Source organism: Anas platyrhynchos, chromosome 1 (assembly GCF_047663525.1).
Source record: "Anas platyrhynchos isolate ZD024472 breed Pekin duck chromosome 1, IASCAAS_PekinDuck_T2T, whole genome shotgun sequence".
Taxonomy (NCBI): domain Eukaryota; kingdom Metazoa; phylum Chordata; class Aves; order Anseriformes; family Anatidae; genus Anas; species Anas platyrhynchos.
The window spans coordinates 184,498,421-184,517,649 of NC_092587.1; the positions used below are offsets into that span (position 1 = coordinate 184,498,421).

The 19,229-nt window shown below is 39.0% G+C and overlaps 1 protein-coding gene across 2 annotated transcripts in view; it reads right to left on the bottom strand.

The window, feature by feature from the left end:
• The window catches only part of B3GLCT (beta 3-glucosyltransferase), a 60,423-nt gene that overhangs the window by 38,347 nt on the left and 2,847 nt on the right, over positions 1-19,229 (bottom strand). Inside the window, exons 2-5 of one of the 2 annotated variants that reach the window (XM_072032641.1) lie at positions 17,475-17,640; positions 13,903-13,964; positions 12,522-12,561; positions 3,993-4,102 (exon numbers count right to left, since the gene is read on the bottom strand). In XM_072032641.1, coding sequence (XP_071888742.1) covers positions 3,993-4,102; positions 12,522-12,561; positions 13,903-13,964; positions 17,475-17,565 — 303 coding nt within the window. In that variant the 5' untranslated portion in view covers positions 17,566-17,640. The remainder of the gene's footprint in view (positions 1-3,992; positions 4,103-12,521; positions 12,562-13,902; positions 13,965-17,474; positions 17,641-19,229) is intronic. The other variant, XM_027470010.3, reaches the window with a different exon arrangement.

Consider the following 19,229-nt stretch of genomic DNA (forward strand, 5'->3'; position numbering starts at 1 on the left):
CAATGCTCAGAATCACTGGAGAAATCCAGCTATAGAGTTTGTTGGAAAAGTATCCCTATTCCTTTGTGGAATACATCTAATAAGGAACAAAATACAGGAACTATGACTACAGCCCAAGGAAAACACAGATGCGTTTTTCAGACTTATTTCCACCTCAGCCTGATACAGTATTTTGAAATTTCATTCAGGTGAGATATGGGCACCAGAACTCGCAGTGGGAATAGTATCCAACAATAACAGAAAAGTATTTAATGAAGCATTTAGACAACAGAACTTCACCAAGAATCCTCCAAAGAATCTGAAAGCAGACGTGGAAGTTGAGCTAAGAAAAACTTTAGGAAACATTAATTCACCCAGAAAAGGAATGCATGTCCCACAGGAAAATTAAAAAGCAAAGAAAATATACTCTAGAAATTCCCCCAAAGTAGTCTTTCACAGATGGTCAAAACACGAGCAGGAACAATTTGGAGATCATTTCAGACAGGAATATGGTGAATGTATAGATTAAAATTCAAGTGAGCTCTTTAGACTTGCTTCCTCTCAACGCTTTAACAAGGAAATCTGTCATTTTCTTGAAGCAGTGCAATGCTGCTGCCAGTACAGCCTAGGTAATTAAAAGTAGCAGATTTTTAAAGCACATAATGCCACACTCAACAGCAATTGGCACACGAACAATAGATACCGAGGCCATGACTCTAATGGCATAATAAAACAAAGCTGAGACAGGCACCAAGAGGCTTTTCCAGGTTACAGAGGACACAAAGCAGCAAGGACGCTGAGTTACGGTCACTGGGTGTTGGAGGCAAAAAAAACACAGCCTTCTGTAAGCATGAACCTGTCAGATAACAGACTGAACTTCTGCGGCACACACCAACAGCCAGCTGGATTTCTGATCAGCTTTGTTCCTTCTTTACTTCTGGACAAAGGGATTTTGCAATTTTTTACTTTTTTTTTTTTTAAATAGGCAAGAACACAACTACAGGATGCTTCTAACATATTTCACCTGTTTTTACTTTAGCCAAAACACTTCAAAACCCTGAACTCGAAAGTCACAGGTTGACAAAGAAACATTATTATGAAAATTTCAGTAAAAACATTAAGCAAAGCAAACATTTACTCAAGCAGTATGGGTATTTTCTGTGTACGTTTCCATATTTATGAATGTCCTTGTTCCATTTAAACTGAACTTAATAATCACTACAGTAGTAGTCCCTGACCTCAGAAACAGCATTTCCCTTTACATGCAGGACTAGTTTAAATCTGTGATACTTCATTTCTACGAGATGGTACAAATTACATGATTTCACTCAAAACTAAGTAAGCCTAATGGTAAAAGTACTGCAAACTAGAGCTAGAACACTTCTGTGTAATGGAGTTCATATATCACATCATTCATATGAAAGTATGTGATACTCATTTTTGTTCTCCAATAGTACATGGTATCAGTCTTAAAATCTTCCTCTTACATTCTTGGTTTTTAAACAAGAATGCAGTGAATATTACTAATTTCCCAATTTGCTCTATTTCTTCTGGTTAATATATACAGGATACCATTTGATCTCTAAGCTTTTCAGAAAATAAATAAAAGCTTTCTGAATATGATAAATTGTTTGAGGGTGTTCAATATAAGAAACTTCAAGGAAAGGAAAAAAAGTATTTAAACTACTTCACTAGTTATCATAAAGAAATATGCAGCAGTCCTTTGTCTTCAAAACAGTATCACGATCACAGGCAATTGAATAGCATTAACTGCATCAAAAACAGCATTTCAGACAAAATCCATCATTTTTAGTGAAAGTATTTTATCTGCGTTTTAGTCTTAAATGTAATAACCAAAAAAAGTAATATTGTTGCTAAATTTTTAAAGAAGATGGAAAGAACAGTCTCAAATATTACAATATCATAAACTAGCTGCTTCTTTTTTTTTTTCCTCCTTAGGAATGTCTGGTTTACAGAGCTTCTTAGAACAGGAATCTCAGAAAATTAATAAAATTGGTGAAAATCTTTCATCATTAAAACTTTCATCATTATGTTCTAGACCTTGTTTAATATATTTCAGAGTTTTGGTTAATATTTAATAGTGATTAATTATGCTTTAAGGAATGAAAACAATACTGACATCTACTGGTGACCACAATTATAGATTAAATTCACTTTTTTTAAAGGTACTCTGAAAGAAATGGACAAATTACTTGTAAAGATGTAAAGTAAATACGAATGTGACTGATATAATCCATTTTAAAGCAAGGCAGATACGCTAGTGCCATTAAAAATTAAATCTATCAAGCAACTTGTTTTCACTTCTCATTTTAAAACAGTTGAAAATAGTAACTAACTAATGAATTCTTATGGACTAAATATCTACTGTTTGGTACTGTGAAACAGGCAAATGAACCTGATACAACTGATCCAGCCTTTTGTTTTTACACTGCCATTTCTCTTTAAATGACAAGGACTTATGTTCCTTTACGTCGAAGTAACAATTTCATATATACTCTTATTAATGAAAAATGCAAACTTCAAACGCTGATGGGCAGGGTTCCAGTAATCTTCTGTCTCTTCTCTATAATTAGTACTATTGGGTTATGCCTTTCCATTGCCTACAGTGGAACTGAGAGTTTACAAAAAACAGGCAGCACACCCCAAGTACATGCCAGCTACACTCATTTTTTCCTGTACATTAATGGCTTTCCCCTTTTCCCGGATTTCAGGTATGAAATTTTTGCTGTGATATAATTTCATTGCTGCTTCTCTAAAATTCCATATATGCTGTTTAACAGGTAGCACTTACCGTTGGAAGAGCATTACTGTTTCAGCATCCCCACAAAGGAATCTCCTTAACAACAAAATAAATTTTCCTAAAACCAATTCAGTTTGCTAAAGGCTGAGGGACTCACAGGTATAACTTGATTTTACCTCTCTCACATAAAACGTGCTTATGCTCCTGCCTCACAGAAACTATTTATATTTCCACTTATTGATCTTTTAATCATTCATATTCTGCACTACCAATTAAGAGAATTCACCTGAAATCCTTATTTTTAACAATTAAAGTCATAATCCCCTCTGCACACTTGCCTCACCCCCTAAGAGGACTCTGCAGAGCAAAGGCTGTTCACATGACTGATTTCATTAAGGGATTAAAAAGTACATTTAGAATGAATTTAATTGCAATAGTTTTGATAAGCTTGCATAAACAAAGTCTAAAGCAACCAAGAACATAATTTAGGCACTCCAGTTCAGGGCCAAGATACACTAGACACAATTTAAATCAAACTTATTTTTCCTTTACATCAAAGATCCTGGAGCTGAAAAGTGGGTCCAAAAGCCTCACAGCAGGCTGTATCAGCCTCCTACTTTTATTAAAAAAAAAATAATAATTATTATTATTAAAAACAAAGAAAATAAAGCCTTGTTCATGTACACTAACTTTCAATGCAAGGCTCTTAAAAAAAAAAACAAAAAAAAAACTCTTCAGGCTTCACAAGTAAAATTTCTTATCAGTTATGTCAAAATCAGACCCAAACAGCATGCTACAGTTGTGCAATGAAATTCTGACAAAAATCTACATCTTACAGCATTTTCATCGACATCAATAAGACGATGTACTCACCTAAAAATTATTCTAAGTATTACTAGTGATTATGTTGTTTACTTCATAAAGAAAGCACCTTTTTATTTTTTAATTAAAAAAAAAAAAAAAACACGTTACAGTAGCATGGGAAAACTACTCTTCACAGTTTTTGCTTTTTATCACTTCTATATCAAATGCCATCCAGAGAGTTCAAATTAAAATCATTTAGTTATAAATTATGGTGAACAATTAGTGAATAACCATTGAAACAGTTTTCTTATTCACACACGGAAGACAATAAAGGCAATACAATGGAACAGAAAAAGGGCATAATAGAAAACTTTTTTTTTTTTTTTTTTTTTTTAGTAAAATGCAGGAAAAACATAGATAAGGTACAACCTGTATTATCTTAACGTACCTTCCCAAGATCTGCAGCCTGTTTCAAAATATCTCTTTTTAGATCTTCTGCTCTCTTGGAATGAAATGAATTACTTTGGCTCTGGATGACAAATACAATTTCTTTTAATTCTGTGAACCAAAAAAAATAAACAGATTTAAAAGACAAAAGAAATTATTTTCAACTTTGTTCCCAAGCTGCTGAGAACCCAGTTGTGGGTGCCAATTATTACACAGCAAGCTATTTCTTTAGTTATACAAACATTACAGGAAAATAGTAAAAAGGTGTAATTTCACACAAAAATAAATCCAAGACAATCCTTTTAAGGATTAACATACAAAAACCATGTCTTGAGGATGAGATCTGCAGCAACAAAGAAAATTATGCATATAGAAAGAGTTGCCACGTTCAGGAAATTGCTTTTTCTCCCTTAGCCCTGCACTCCCAGTTACAACCGAGTTAAACATCACAAAACATTACAGTCAGAGACCAGCACCCACCTCACTAGCCAGTGGATGAACATAAATTGGAAAAGAGGATTCCTCAATAAAGAACTTAAAACCTTAGCTGGAAGCAAATATTAGATGGAATGAGACACACATGAGAACATTGAGGCATTACTCTTTTATATGATAGGGCAGTATCAATACCTCACGTGTTTCTTCACAGTGTTCAAAGCCATCACAACTAAGAATTTTAAACGGGAAAGGAGACTGAGAAATTTGAAAGAAAGTAATTAAGTGGCTTTGCCACTTAATGGCACTTACGGACAGAAAAAAAAAAGTGCTTATTGAAAAGTACAAGTAGATGATTAAGATGATACCATGGGGAAACTGTAGATTTCAGATCAAGCTTTCTTGACGATAGTAGATAGCTTTGAAAGTGTGAAGGGATTATTTTGAGGAAAACATGCATTTGTTCAAAAACAGTACACAGCAGAGGATAGGAAGGTAAAAGGAAGAGGAGAGAACAGGTACCCCTTCAAAAATTCTTAGAAGTTTGACAGAAAGTTTGCAGGTGAGGGAAGTCAGGGTGTAATAGCTTAGAAGTCAAAGTCAACAACTAACCAATTACAGGCTAAAAGAGAAAAAAAAAAGGACAGTAACAAACTTTCTCAGAGCTCTAGGAGATAAACATAGGACTAATGGGGAGAGAGAGGATTGAAGACTGCATTTAAATTCTGGTAAAATCAAGGTGACAGTCAGATCAAGCATATGAGAGAAGAGATTCTAGTTAATTCAAGGAGAAGACAGCACTGGAAAGGGAGCTGAATTAATGCTTAAAGGTGACATCACTCAAAAATGTGACAGAAGGAAAGAAATCAATGATGAAGTCAATGATGAAATCATGGGATTTGTGCAGAACGTTAAAAATGTGGAAAATACACAGAGCACACCTATATATATATATATGTATGTATGTATATGTTGATTATAGGTGTGCAGGTAACAGAAAAGATGTAGGAGTCAAACTTCAGAAAAGCAAAACTTCAAGACCACTCATTAAGAACCTTATGAAATCTGGCAGAAAAAAAAATAAATAAAAATAGAGAGATAAACCCTGTAGGAGAGCTTTTTAAGATCAGTTACTGGCACTCCATTGAAACAAAACTTTCACTGGGGTATAGGAGAGATAACACTGAAGACAGTCCAGAAGAGAAAGTTCAGTAGAGAAAATCCAGAGTCATAGCTGCCTGAAAACAGGCAGATTTTACTACAGGCAATGTCTGTGTGAAGACAAACCTCCCAAGGGCTGAGCACTCAGAGGAGGCAGATGGAGCTTCTTGTCAGGCAGCAGAGCATTTCAGCACTTTTAATCTGCAGCGCCACTGCGGCAGAAATTCAAATTTTATATCATGCAATATTTATTTGCAAAATGTGTACTTCTGCATTGTAGATCAAGTAGATAAAATCTAAGAAGTCCTGGTGTCACACTGAGATTTTGACCTCTGGGATAAAAATACTACCTTGGCAAATAGAGTAGAAGGAATGAACAGTGGAACGACAAAGATGGAGAGAATAAATGCTCAAAGAAAGAGAGAAATAGTCTCAAAGAGACTGAGCACATGAAGAAGGATCACAAAGAAACAGTGGCAATAAAAAGAATACTAACACCAAATAATCCTCAAATAATGTTCCTCAAGAACATTACAGTGACCAACATCTGACCAGTGGTTACACTCCTTTGTTGTGCTACAGTTTCTTGCTTGTTATCTTAGACCTATGACAGCTCAGAGTTGCCAGTTACATGTTTTTCTGCCTTTCCTGCTATCCTTTTCCCTCAATTTATTAGTTTATTCACCAAGACAAACCCTGAAAATGTCAAATTATGCAAGGTTTCTGGTGATAAAGATGGGGAGATGGCATAAGTACTGACATAGATCTAAGCTCCGACTTCACATTTTTCCCAAATAACACTCCTGCCTGTTCTACCCCAACCCTACAAACTGCTTAAAAACACCCTGCACAATAAAATCTTCTAAATAGCAACTGCTATCTAGCACAAAATTTGCTATTTTTTCCTGTGCAGAAATTAAAATCAGCGCAAAATTTAAAATTACACTTCACTGATGCTAGCAGGAGTCAAAAGGCTACATCTATATGCACAACACTGAAAATATCCCCAGAGATAAAAAGTAAAAACCAGACTGCTTTGTCTAATTGCTGGTTTACTATCGGTAATACACAAACATCTGAATTACAGCCAGTTTCACTTACGGTACATTTAACAACAGCTGTGATATCCCCCAACGAAATACTTTCGAGGAGTGCTCTAACAGCCAGTCTGGTGTTACTGCTTTAATCCAGTGGAAAGCATTTTCCCCAGCACAGGTACTTTAAAATAGTTCATGAAAGGAAGTATTCTTTGTATTGAAATGTCAACTGAAAGCATGTAGAATTTTCACCTCTTTATTGCACACCTGAACTGTTTCTCAAGCTGAGAAATAGCCAACCAAGCAAGACAAAGAAGAGAGTCTTTTGGAAGATTAATATTCAAAAGAGCTACTAATACACTGATTTTTTTTTCCTGTTGTCTTCTTTTCTCGTTTATTTCCCTCAGGCATTTCTGTACCTGGAAAACAGGTATATCTTCAACTATCTTCAACAATCTCAAATGCTCGCTGATTGGAAAGGTGCTCCAAGTTCACAATGAAAAAAAAGAAAGAATTGGGAAAGAGGAAGACAGCAACTTGTGTTAACACAACCATATCTGACTGCTAAGCAGAATGGAGAGGTAATGAACTTTTAACGAGCCATTACCAGCAGTGTGTGTTTTAGAGAGTGTACAGTGGCTAAGCAAAATACACCTTCTTTGGAGTTATCACTATATTAATTGAAAGGTGAAAGTGGGGAAATATTGCTATTTGAAAGACTAGCACTGAGGACTAGCAATGAGGACCAGCACAAGAAAATGACCTGCGTGATATCGTGATTTTTTTTTTTTTTTTTGGCAAAGTCTCACCATAAAAGGTTGTTTGAGACAATTCAGAACTACTGAAAACGTTAAAACAAACATTTCAGGGGAAAATAACTAAATAATTAAAAAGGAAAAAGAGGACAAAAGCTCCAAATACTGGAAGAATGTATGATGATGCTATTGCTTGCTAGCCTTTTCTTCTAGCCAGTCCGGATGCAAGAAACCCAAATTCTCATCTGTGAGGCAGATGTGGGCTTGAATATCTGCCCTGAATGTCTTGGGTTTCTGGTTTTTCAAGTCAAACTCTTAATTACCAGGCTGCTGGTATACTCTGAGGTGGGTCTCACCATTCCCTCATATTGGTCTAGAAACGGAGAAGAATGAAAACAACTCCTGAGCTTCCAAATTTCATTACTCTCCTTGAACAGTGGGTATCTCGATGCGTTTCTCTAACTCGCTGAATATTGAAACACATCATTAGGAAGGTAGAATAGGCATCAACAGAAAAGACAGAGCATCACATGATGATTTATACACTTCCCTGGAGCATGGGTGACATGGTCCGAATCATTTCTGGCAAAGAAGCCAATGATACCTACATCTTTAAAACTGCTAGAGTGCACTCTAAGCACTGGTCTATTAGGTAAATGAATGCTGCTGACGTCTTTGCAGCTCTGTCAATGGTGCTTAAATCTAGCTCTTCTTTTCTTTGGGTTTTTCTTTCCAAAGAAATGATGGAAAGAAAAACAACTTGTTTAAGTCTAAATAGAATATCTGCACAATGAAAAAAGCTTTTATTCCAGTGAGAAAGGACAAAATGTCTCTTATTTTTTGTCTGACTAAATAATAAACTGCAGAAGCACTGTGGTGCTTTAACTCATAAACTGGAGACTCTACTATGTGTATTAGAAAACTCAGCTTCTGGTGTCAGTATCAAAAAATCAGGCCACTTGCATATTCTGTAGGCTTCCGTGGTATGCCAACTCTACAAGCAACTTGAAACTCCAAATCAGGATCTTGTACTTCAAGAATCTCAAACGTGTGTGCTTGCTTATTTATAATATATCCAATATGCATTGTAATGACTGGTGGTCTGTTTATGGCCTGCAGCATAAGAACTGAAAGTCATCCTAACTTCAAACACCAACTCTCAACAGTTTGAATGTTTGTGGTACTTCTGCTTTCTTATTTTACTAAACCATTTGCCTTATTAGCATCTAAAAGAAAAGCCTTTAAAATCAGTTCCAAACATGCCATATTTTTGAGAACACTTCTTAAAACTGGAAATAATAATGCCCTGTTCTTCAACAAATTGCATACCCTTTTACAGTTTTGTGATAACATTAAGTACGTTGCTTACCACTTCAGAACTCATGATTTGTGTTAATACTTACTTAGAAAGAAAGGTCCGTCACCTATAATATTTGCTCTGATACTAAAGAAATCCTTATTGATAAATTACAGTTCCCTACCTTACAACTTTGCAGGCAGAGAGTGATTTTCAAGATGATTTTTCCATGCGTCTCATGCTCATAATATCAAATACTTAACCAGCAGGGTTTAAACCTTGTAAGTTGTTCTCACCTTTCCACCCAGGCTTCCCACAGTAATTCTTAGAGAGCCTGGATAACAAGCAGAACTCAGCCAGGCAGGATATTAAAAGGACATTACTGAGAAAAACCCCTTTGATCCTTTCAGAGTATTGCGGGTGTCTGCAGATCAGAGGAGGTAAAATATCACCACATTTGCAAGAATCAAATCCAAGAAAAGAAGCCTCAGTACTACTGCACCCTTTTCGCATAACACGTAAGAAAAGAAACAAAAAAAAATCTCCTCCAAAACAAATAACCCCCCACCCCAGAGCCAAAAGCTGGTAGATGTGAAAGGAATAGCTCCAGAGAGGACAACTCAACATTCCTCGGATCTCAATCATCGTCTGGAAGTTGCCCTCTCATTCCACACAAGGGATCTAACACTCAAGTTAAGTGCTTGAATTTCCAAAGAAGGTGAAATCACCGTACCCTAGCTCCAATCAACACAGTGCTCACCCAGTGACCCTCTGCATCCTTTGTCTTTAGGTTTCCTAACCCACTGAATTAAGCAGATGTGAAAGGATAAGCTTAATCATCGCTGGCAAGAGAAAGGCCAATACTACAGACAGGATCGATGCCAATTAGTTCTTCAACACCTGCGCTGAAGCTGGACTACAGCCTACAAAGTTTGTAAACTGCAGCCTCGGAAGCTGCCAAATCCTGCCTAGAGCCTCAAGCTATAAATAACTCCACTGATCCTCACTGCCAATGTCATCTACTTCATTGAAGCAATGATAAATATTCAATAAACTTTCTCAATTATCTACTCTGTCTATACTCACCCACGAAGATTTATCCTACGTTCTCAGAAATCACAACATATATCAAACTCAAGCAAAGTTCTCAGCAGAAGTGTTACTCCCAGAACCCAACCTTCACACATTTAAACATATGGCAGATGAGTAATTGCTACGCTTATGTGAAACAGCCAGTGCCTCACTTCAAGAAGAGATCTGCTTTTGTTCTTCAAAAATGCTAAAAGCTGAAAATATTGTTGGTCAGCAATAGCCTACCTTCTGGGGACAAACACGCCCACCATTAAAGTACCTACATGCCCATCTGAGGGGCAAGGCTTTTCACCATGGTGTGGCAGTGATGGCCCAACATCAGCACTGGTCTTGTGTCTGGGCTGTAACATCCATGCAAGAAAATTCAGAAAGCCACGTCACTTTCTGGGTGGGCAACGGGCTAACAGTTTGAAAAAGATGATGAAAAAAATGAAATGATGAAAAAAAAATACAGGAACTAAGAACCATCAAGAATTTTACTCTGTTTCATGTCCTGTGATTCCACCCTCCTAAAAGAAACGCTTGAAAACGTGCATATTAGAAAAGCTTTTGTTTTTCTTTTTTTTTTTTTTAATAGGTAGAATCATAGAATCATAGAATATCCTGAGTTGGAAGGGACCCTTAAGGACCATCAAGTCCAACTCTTGACACCGCACAGGTCTACCCAAAAGTTCAGACCATGTGACTAAGTGCACAGTCCAATCTCTTCTTAAATTCAGTCAGGCTCGGTGCAGTGACCACTTCCCTGGGGAGCCTGTTCCAGTGTGCAACCACTCTCTCTGTGAAGAACCCCTTCCTGATGTCAAGCCTAAACTTCCCCTGCCTCAGCTTAACCCCGTTCCCGCGGGTCCTGTCGCTGGTGTTAATGGAGAAGAGGTCTCCTGCCTCTCGACACCCCCTTACGAGGAAGTTGTAGACTGCGATGAGGTCTCCCCTCAGCCTCCTCTTCTCCAGGCTGAACAGGCCCAGTGCCCTCAGCCGTTCCTCGTACGTCTTCCCCTCCAGGCCTTTCACCATCTTTGTAGCCCTCCTCTGGACACTCTCCAACAGTTTCATGTCCTTTTTATACTGTGGTGCCCAGAACTGCACACAGTACTCGAGGTGAGGCCGCACCAGCGCAGAGTAGAGCGGGACAATCACCTCCCTCGACCTACTAGCGATGCCGTGCTTGATGCACCCCAGGACACGGTTGGCCCTCCTGGCTGCCAGAGCACACTAGCTAGGTACGGTGTCCATTAAAAAAGATAGAGAACACAAGAAATGATGTATTGGATCCTCCTAGTCCAGTTTACTGTCTTTAATAACTGCAACAGGAAACATTATGTAGGGACACCACACTTCACTTTATCCAGAACTCCTCATACTCTACCAGCATCTGCAACTAACGGATTAGGAAATGCTAGAGAATAAATCACTGCCTGTTTCTCTTCCCATACACTTACGGGCTTGATCCTCTTGAAAACTGACAGTACTGTAGGCTTCCTGCTATAACAAGTTCCTAAATTTTGCTACCTGCTGTATAAAATACTTTCATTTGTCTGCTTTTAAGGAAAAAAAATGGCAGATGGTAGCTACATCAGTAATGTACCATCATAACATGCCTATATATAGCTTTCCTAAGTAATGAGATTTTATAGAAAGTTATGAAAACAGAGCATTGGCAAAAGCCAAAAGAAGTCTGTCGATGCCTCTCTGGATGTTTTATGAGGTGAGACACAACAGGTCTGCAGAGGGTGATAAAAGCAGCAACCAGAACCTGGTTACGCTAAGAGATTCAACAGAAAGAGATGAAAGAACACAGACTAAGGAAAATGACTTTGTTTGACACCACATAAGGAAAGGTGATCAAGAAAGGAGAGTAATAAAACTTCTATAACAAGGTCCTGACCTTTCAGTGGTAAAATGGGAGCTAAGTGGGTCAAGGGGAGAATAGTTAGCTGTCCTAGGGACAGAGCTTGCAACTAGGTTCAAAACAGTCCAACACCAAAAAACAAACAAACAACAGATCTCAGTGCCATTACGAGTTCTGTTAGCAACTCCAGTAAAAGCACGATAATGTTCCTGGCGTTCAGCTTTGAAGTCAGAATGAACTCTCAACATCTGAGAAATACGGTCAACATGTCTCGTTTTAGAACAAGCAGATCTGGGTGCTCGGGGTATAGAAGAATGAGAAATACCATAACAGTCTGAATTTATTTTATCACTTCGTACGCCATTAATGTTTAAGAAAGGTGTCAAATACTTGTTCCTAGTTATTACAAAGTTATTACCAGTAACTAATTGTAATTCCAGTTATTACAATTATAATCAGAGCCTGGCAGACTGGTAACATTCAGTTTCATGTTAAATTTTTACAGGAACTGCTACTAAGTATCATGAAATTTGATTTAAAATTCTGCGTATGACAAAAAGCAATGCATCAATTTCATAGTGCAAGTGCACATTTTCAGGGGAAAAAAAAGCTTAACTACAAGGATTGCAAATACAAATGAAGATCAAGAAGCTTATGTCTGATGAGACTACATGAGCAAGGAAAACAAAAAAATATTTGGGAATCAGCAGTTAATTAGCAATGCTGTTGAGCATTTAGCCACTGCTCAGAGACTTGCTTTTTGAAGCATAACCATGTTTTATTTATACAAAAAAAGACAGCCACAAATAAAAACAAACTAGCTGGACTCAAAACAATCTTGGAATGCAGAATCTTCAATACAAGGTTAGTACAAGTTTGCACAAAACAATTTTGTACTTACCTCTGCTTCTTTTGCTCACTGTTCCACTTTTTTCAGACTTCTGGAAGGGGAAAAAGGAAAATTAGGATGCAGGCGAAAACTCAAGTATTTCTGTAGAGTGGTGAACAATATGACGTTAAAACATATTTTACAATACCTTTATTAAAGAGCAAAACAAATTGTTTACAATTTTATTCCTGTTATACTCCTGCTTAAAAAGAATAATCCTGAAGAGTTCTAGGAGTTTCTCGCGTGAAGTCTGAGGTAAACATTTTGAAACTAAAACAGTGCAAAAGCTTTCATAAATTATATCCTATGTAAGAACGATAAAACTCTACATTTATGCTGGATTGAGGTGGTTCTGGCATTTCACAAGGACTAACGAAACCATGATGACGCTATCTAGTCTGCCGTATGCATGGCAGCATATCAGGAGTTTGCAGTTGGGATCTTTTTATTTTCTGAAAAGTACTGTATATTCAGCAATGATCAACAAGCACAAAAAAACATTGAGAAACACACATCTCTGACCATACTTCTATTGCATTTGATGTGAGATCACTAGATTTAAAAGGCTTGTTATAGATTCTAACTCTTGATTAGTTCCAGTATTTTTGTTTTTTCTCCATTAAATCTTCTATGTAAACACACACATCTGTTACAAATGTATAAACGTGCACGTGTGTGCATGTATATACATAAATCTGTATGTAGAGGTCTGTTAAAGGGCATGCACGCACACACACAGTATGCTCTTTAATTGAACGCCAGGGCTAGCTCTGACCATTTGTTCTTCTAATCTGTTAATTTGAAATTTCATAAGCAAGCTTTACCTGAGATGTGATCTGGGTAGCAATAATGCTCATTTGACAGGAAGGCAGCCATTTCCCTCTCAATGTATAGTACAGTTAACAAAATGGAGAAGAAAGGAAGACACATCTCTAATAAGAAAGGTGATCGAGAACTATTCTGGACAACACGTAATGATACTATAAATATATAAGTTTCTAATGTACTTCCCAGGTTCTCCTGGAAAAAGAAAAATTTTCTCAATTATACTTTTGTTCCACATTAAAACTTCAAACTAATAATTCTCTTAATGAAAATGTCACAATAAATTAGAAAATTCAATGTAAGAAAGAATCAAAGGTGGCAAGTATAAGTATATTCCAGTCATTCTAAGAATCCAGGGGATAAATTAAGATGCTAACAATACCAGAATTACATGTCCTGTGTGTCCCAGGAAAGACATCTTGCTTGACAGACCAGGATAACAAGTGACAATGAGCACCACTGAAGTCCTAATGATGTCACAGATGTTAAGACTTTTTCCTCTGGTCTCTTCTAGATGATTTTATAATGGCTGTAAAATGTTTCTGCTCTGGCAATTAAAATTTATTACCTGCAGCACTGGTAGTTCAGCTGTATCTTCTGCATCGTCAAGAATTACATTTAGAGCAAAAGCTGAAAGAAAAAGCAGATGTTTTTAGATACTATAGGAGCTGATTTTCACACTTGACAAAGCTCCACAGAAAAAGAAAAAAAAAGTGCAATTTTTCACATTATATGATACTATATTGATAATCTTACAGGAACATAAGACAGCCCTTTCTGACAAAACCTATACTTTTCATGCCTGACAGTTCTATTCCTGCACATGTCTAAAAAAAAAAAAAAAACAACAAAAAAACACTCTGATGTGAAGCCAATTTACCTTGGCTTCAAGGCAAGAAAACCCCATTAAAAAAAACACAACACATCTGTTCGGTACAATAGTTCACCTGACAAGAGCATAATGTGCTATCACATGGGGACCTGTACTCCGCTCTGCCTTCAGGTGAAGGTTTGGATCATCAAAGCTTCACTTGGAACCACAGAAATGACATCACTGATGTAAATTTGAGTCAAAGATGGTGAATATAAATCTTTAATGCCATCTTTGAACACGTCTAAATTGCTGATGTTTTAGAGACCCAAGTAAGTGTTTTAAAAAAGAAGAGACCCAGCAGAGCAGATTTGCACAAACTTCCTGTCCTAAGTCTTTAACACTGACACCTCCCCAAGCATATCCTCTTGGTTTGCATTAAGGGGAAAAAAAAAAAAAAAAAAAAAAACTAAGACAGGGTTCTGTAATTTTTTTGATTGCCTTCCTGTTGATGGAGTCTAATCGATTTGTCTCAGTTTGCTCACTTGTAAAGCAGTAATCCTATTAACATAAGAAAGCTTTGCTAAGATTCTTCATAACGACTCTTTTTGTTGAGTGTACTGAAGGTATGCAAATTAAAACTAATTGCTGTGACTTGGAAGGAACTAAAGGTACTCCTCATCACAATTAAATAGATGATTTTCTTAAAAACTGAGAAAAAAATGAGTTTCGAGTGGAGTGTCTCACTGCAATTTTAAATTATTTACCATTTGAAAATGATTTCAAAGCGAATTACCAGCAACCCTCAGTTCCTTAGGCTGGAAATCTGGGATGTAGGAAAGGGAGAAGACAAGATTGTGCGAAGCCTGTGATGCTCCACCTCTGATTGCCTCTAATCCTAAACTGTTTCAACTGGAGACCAAATCTGATGAAAATCCAGGAGCTGTGTTTCCCACTGACACCTTAGGTCATCTCAAATCACACCACTAGATGTAGACATCCCCCAACTTATTTTAACACGGTAGACTCACGTTGGCCATAGCCACATTTCAATAAGACATCAAGCCAGGAAGAAGAAAACAGGGTACAAATGGGGGTCACACCCTGCTCCTATCCCTAAAGTCAGCCTCAAGAAATGTTTCCCACTTCTCTTTCGAAAGGGCACAGCAAGTATCTCAATCTGACTATTAAATCCCTTTCTGACTGTGTGTACTGATCATTTTCATCCTCTTCTTCCAGCCTAACACTCAGGACACCAGATAAGGGATATCTTCCCTTACACAAACCAGACCCACATTCTACCAGACGTGATCCAAATCACAAGATGAACACCAACACCTTTATTCTGAGAGATGTCTTCACTGCACAGCACTAACAAGAAGCATCACCACGTAAATTTGGCTTATTTGCAGAAATCAACACAAGCAGAAGTTTCACGGGTTTGTTTTCATTCTGCACAGGAGGAATGGCACACGGAGAGCTGAAACAGCTGTGCCTGACAGGCGGCGCTGCCTCCCTCACCGTAACATTGAATAACCCGTGCCACACAGCTCCAAGGATTTATAAAATTTTAATGTGTGTGATGCTTGAAACAAAACAAACAAGACTCAGATATACTGGAAAAAAAGACCTGTTCCACACTGCATCTTTCTGAGAACACACATAAAGCTCCTCAAGGAATTATTTTAACATCTTTGTATCACAGAACCACGCAACACTTGAGGTTGCAACGGACTTCTGCAGACCATTTAGTCCAACCACACCAATCAAGGCATCTTCTTTACTCCCTCCCTGCCCTGTACAGGTATTTACACGTTAGAAAGACATCCCTGGAGCCTTCTCCTCTTCAGGCTGAGCAGCCCCAGTTCTCTCAGCCTTTCCTCATATGTCAGGCTCTCCAATCCATTAACAACCATCAAGGACCTTTTCTGGGTTCACTCCAGTACATCCAGGTCTCTCTCGTACTAGGAAGCCCAAGATTGGACACTGCACACTCGGTGCCTCACCTGTGCTGAGCAGAATCACAGAACCATTAAAGTTGGACAAGCCCTCCAAGATCACCTGCTCCAACCATCCCCTACCACCAATGTCACCCACTAACCCATGTCCCCAAGCACCACGTCCAACCTCTCCTTGAACACCCCCAGGGACGGTGACTCCACCACCTCCCTGGGCAACCCGTCCCAGTGCCTGACTGCTCTTTCTGAGCAGAAATGTCTCCTCATTGCCAACCTGAACCTCCCCTGGCACAGCTTGAGGCCATTCCCTCTGGTTCTATCACTGGTTACCTGTGAGAAGAGGCCGACCCCCAGCTCCCCACACCTTCCTTTCAGGCAGTTGCAGAGAGCAATGAGGTCTCCCTGAGCCTCCTCTACTCCAGAGCAAACACCCCCAGCTCCCTCAGCTGCTCCTCACAGGACTTGTGCTCTGGGCCCTTCACCAGCTTTGTAGCCCTTCCAGGGCCCCGATGTCCTTCTTGTACCGAGGGGCCCAAAACTGAACCCAGTACCTGGCACAGTGCAGGTTTCTGGTCAGATTTGTCCACCAGGAGCCCTGGGTCCTTGCTGCAGAGCTGCTGGCCAGACAGCGAGCCCCCCATGTGCGCTGGTGTGGGAGACAGTTCCTCCCCAGGGGAAGGACGTGGCATATTTCCTTTTGTTGAAGTTGATGGGATTTCTGTCATCCCATGTCCCCAGCCTGTTGAGGTCCCTCTGAATGGCAGCCCAGGCAGCTCGCCCTCATTTCACAACATACACAAACTTGCTGGTGGTACCCAGTGTCTGGGCATGACATCCTGGCAGGCAGCACTGACTCCCTGCTAACACTGAGATAAGCAGCACCTACTGCTTCCCCACATCCACCAGCACAGGCATTTTGTTGCAGAAGTCTGTGGGGTTGCTCAAGCATCATTTCCTCTTCATAAAAACATGCTGATGCTTCTCGATCAACTCCCATGGGCTTCTGGATGTCCTGTTTGTTTAAAGGTTCCCTAAACTGGCCCTGCTCCAGTAAGATTAAATATTTTTGCTTCAGACTCTCTGACGAGTCTTATGGCCCTGGGATTGCTGAAGGTTAAGCCTTACCAGTAGAGATGAGGAACTCAAAACCTTCTTTGCCTTGGTCTTCTATATCCTGCCAGTTCACCTCCTCCATTCAACACATTTTTCCTAGTCTCCCTCTCTTTTGCTGTCAGTGCAGCTGCAAAAGCCCTTCTTGCCTTCCACATCCCTCACCAGATTCAACTCCAGCTGACTTTTGCTTTCCTAACCCCATCCCTGCACACTCAGCATCTCTGTGTTACTCCCAGGGTGACCTGACCTTGCTTCTACCTCTTGTATCTGAGTTTTCAGCAGGAACTTTTTCATCCCTGTGGGCTTCTTGGCGTCTTCTCTTGCCTTCCTGCACGTGGGGATGGACCATTCTTCAGCTTCCAAGAGGTGAACCTTCAAAACCAGCCAGCAGTCCTGGGCCATCTCCCACACCAGTCGTTCTGTGCTGTTGTAGAGGGTGGTCAAATGAATATGCGCTGAAAATGATTTTGTTGCAGCTGACCTTAATAAAGGGCAAGTTCAACACCGACATGTACCATGTATTAAACAAACTGAACTCTGACAGCAATGTATGTCAAGTCTCCCTCTATACCTTTACCCTTACAGAGATTTCAGACATGCTGCCTCCCCATCTTTTCCAACAGTTAAACTTGTTTAAATGATTCTGTATCTTTTACTTTAAATATCTTAGGAAGGTGTGGTTTTTTTTTCCAGCTCATGCATTTTAAGGATGAGACAAGAACTGTTCTGATTATTTTTAAACTACTGAAGCACTACTGACCCCCAAAGACACTCCAAAGAAGCCTCAAGGGTCTTCACCCAACAGCATCTGAGTTTTTCACCCAGGCAGAGCATATGAGTTTATTTTAGCAATGATTATGCCACGGTCCCTGGACAACATTATTAGAAAATCCGTTATGATCACACAATATAATTTGATATGAGTAAAGCAGTCTTCAGGATTAAACAGGTATGTACTCGTGGGGTAACAAATCTTACTAACGCACGGCCAAGATGAACTGCTCTGGCTAAGCAACCTGATTTCTCAGCCTGGCCACAAATATCCTCTTTTAGGGATTTATCAGGAAAAAAAAAAAAAAGTGGAGCGAGGAGAACATGCTAAGTCCAGCTGGTGTAACACTCATCAACAATGGGGTCACGGTGTTTAAGGGAAATACAGTGCCTGGAAGCCAGTGGTCACCTCTAAGATGAATTCATCCACCCACAATTAATTCCCCAGAAGTTTCTGAAAACGTTATGCCCAGAAGCAGAGCATAGATGGAAAAAAAAAAATCTAACTACAGGCACAGGTCATGGCCACTCAGTTGCACAACACAGGTGGAAACTATAAGCTCTGTGGAAAGAGCATCTTTTTGTTGTGTGTGGTACACAAACAGAGAAGTTTGACCAATATCTGGGAACTTACAGATGCTACTGTTAAAAAAAATGAGTAACTTTTCATGCCCAAATATCATTACTAATTCAGAAAACCGCAGCAGATTTCTTTCAGCACAGAATTCCCTGAGAAAGGCACCAATCTCTGGAGTTAGAGCTACCTCTGTCACAGCCAGGATTTGCCCCTACACCTTTGATTCTGCTGAGGTAAAACAAACCTCAAGGGGGCCACTGACTTACCAAGGGGCACTGAGAATATATATTAACAAAAAAAACAAAACAAAACAAAACTAATCACCTGGTAATAATAGTTCAAACTCTATAGACACCACCAAGACCAAAAAGGGTGATAAACCATACAATTTCTCATAATCAAAGCTATCTAACCAAAAAACAAACAAAAACCCAGCAGCACTGTATTAAATGCAAGCTGTAATTCTGTTTTGTCAGTTCGTTACTTAACGCATTGTGTTCACTGACATTTGTTACCACACGCAGCTATTTACATGCTCTGGCACAAGCAGCCAGAAGCCGCACGTGTCGATTGCCAGTCCTCACCTCCTCCTGCTAGCTGCTCGAGGACTGAGGCTAAGAAAGGAAAGCAAAGAAACTTTAGACAGATCTTAAAGCTCTTTCTTT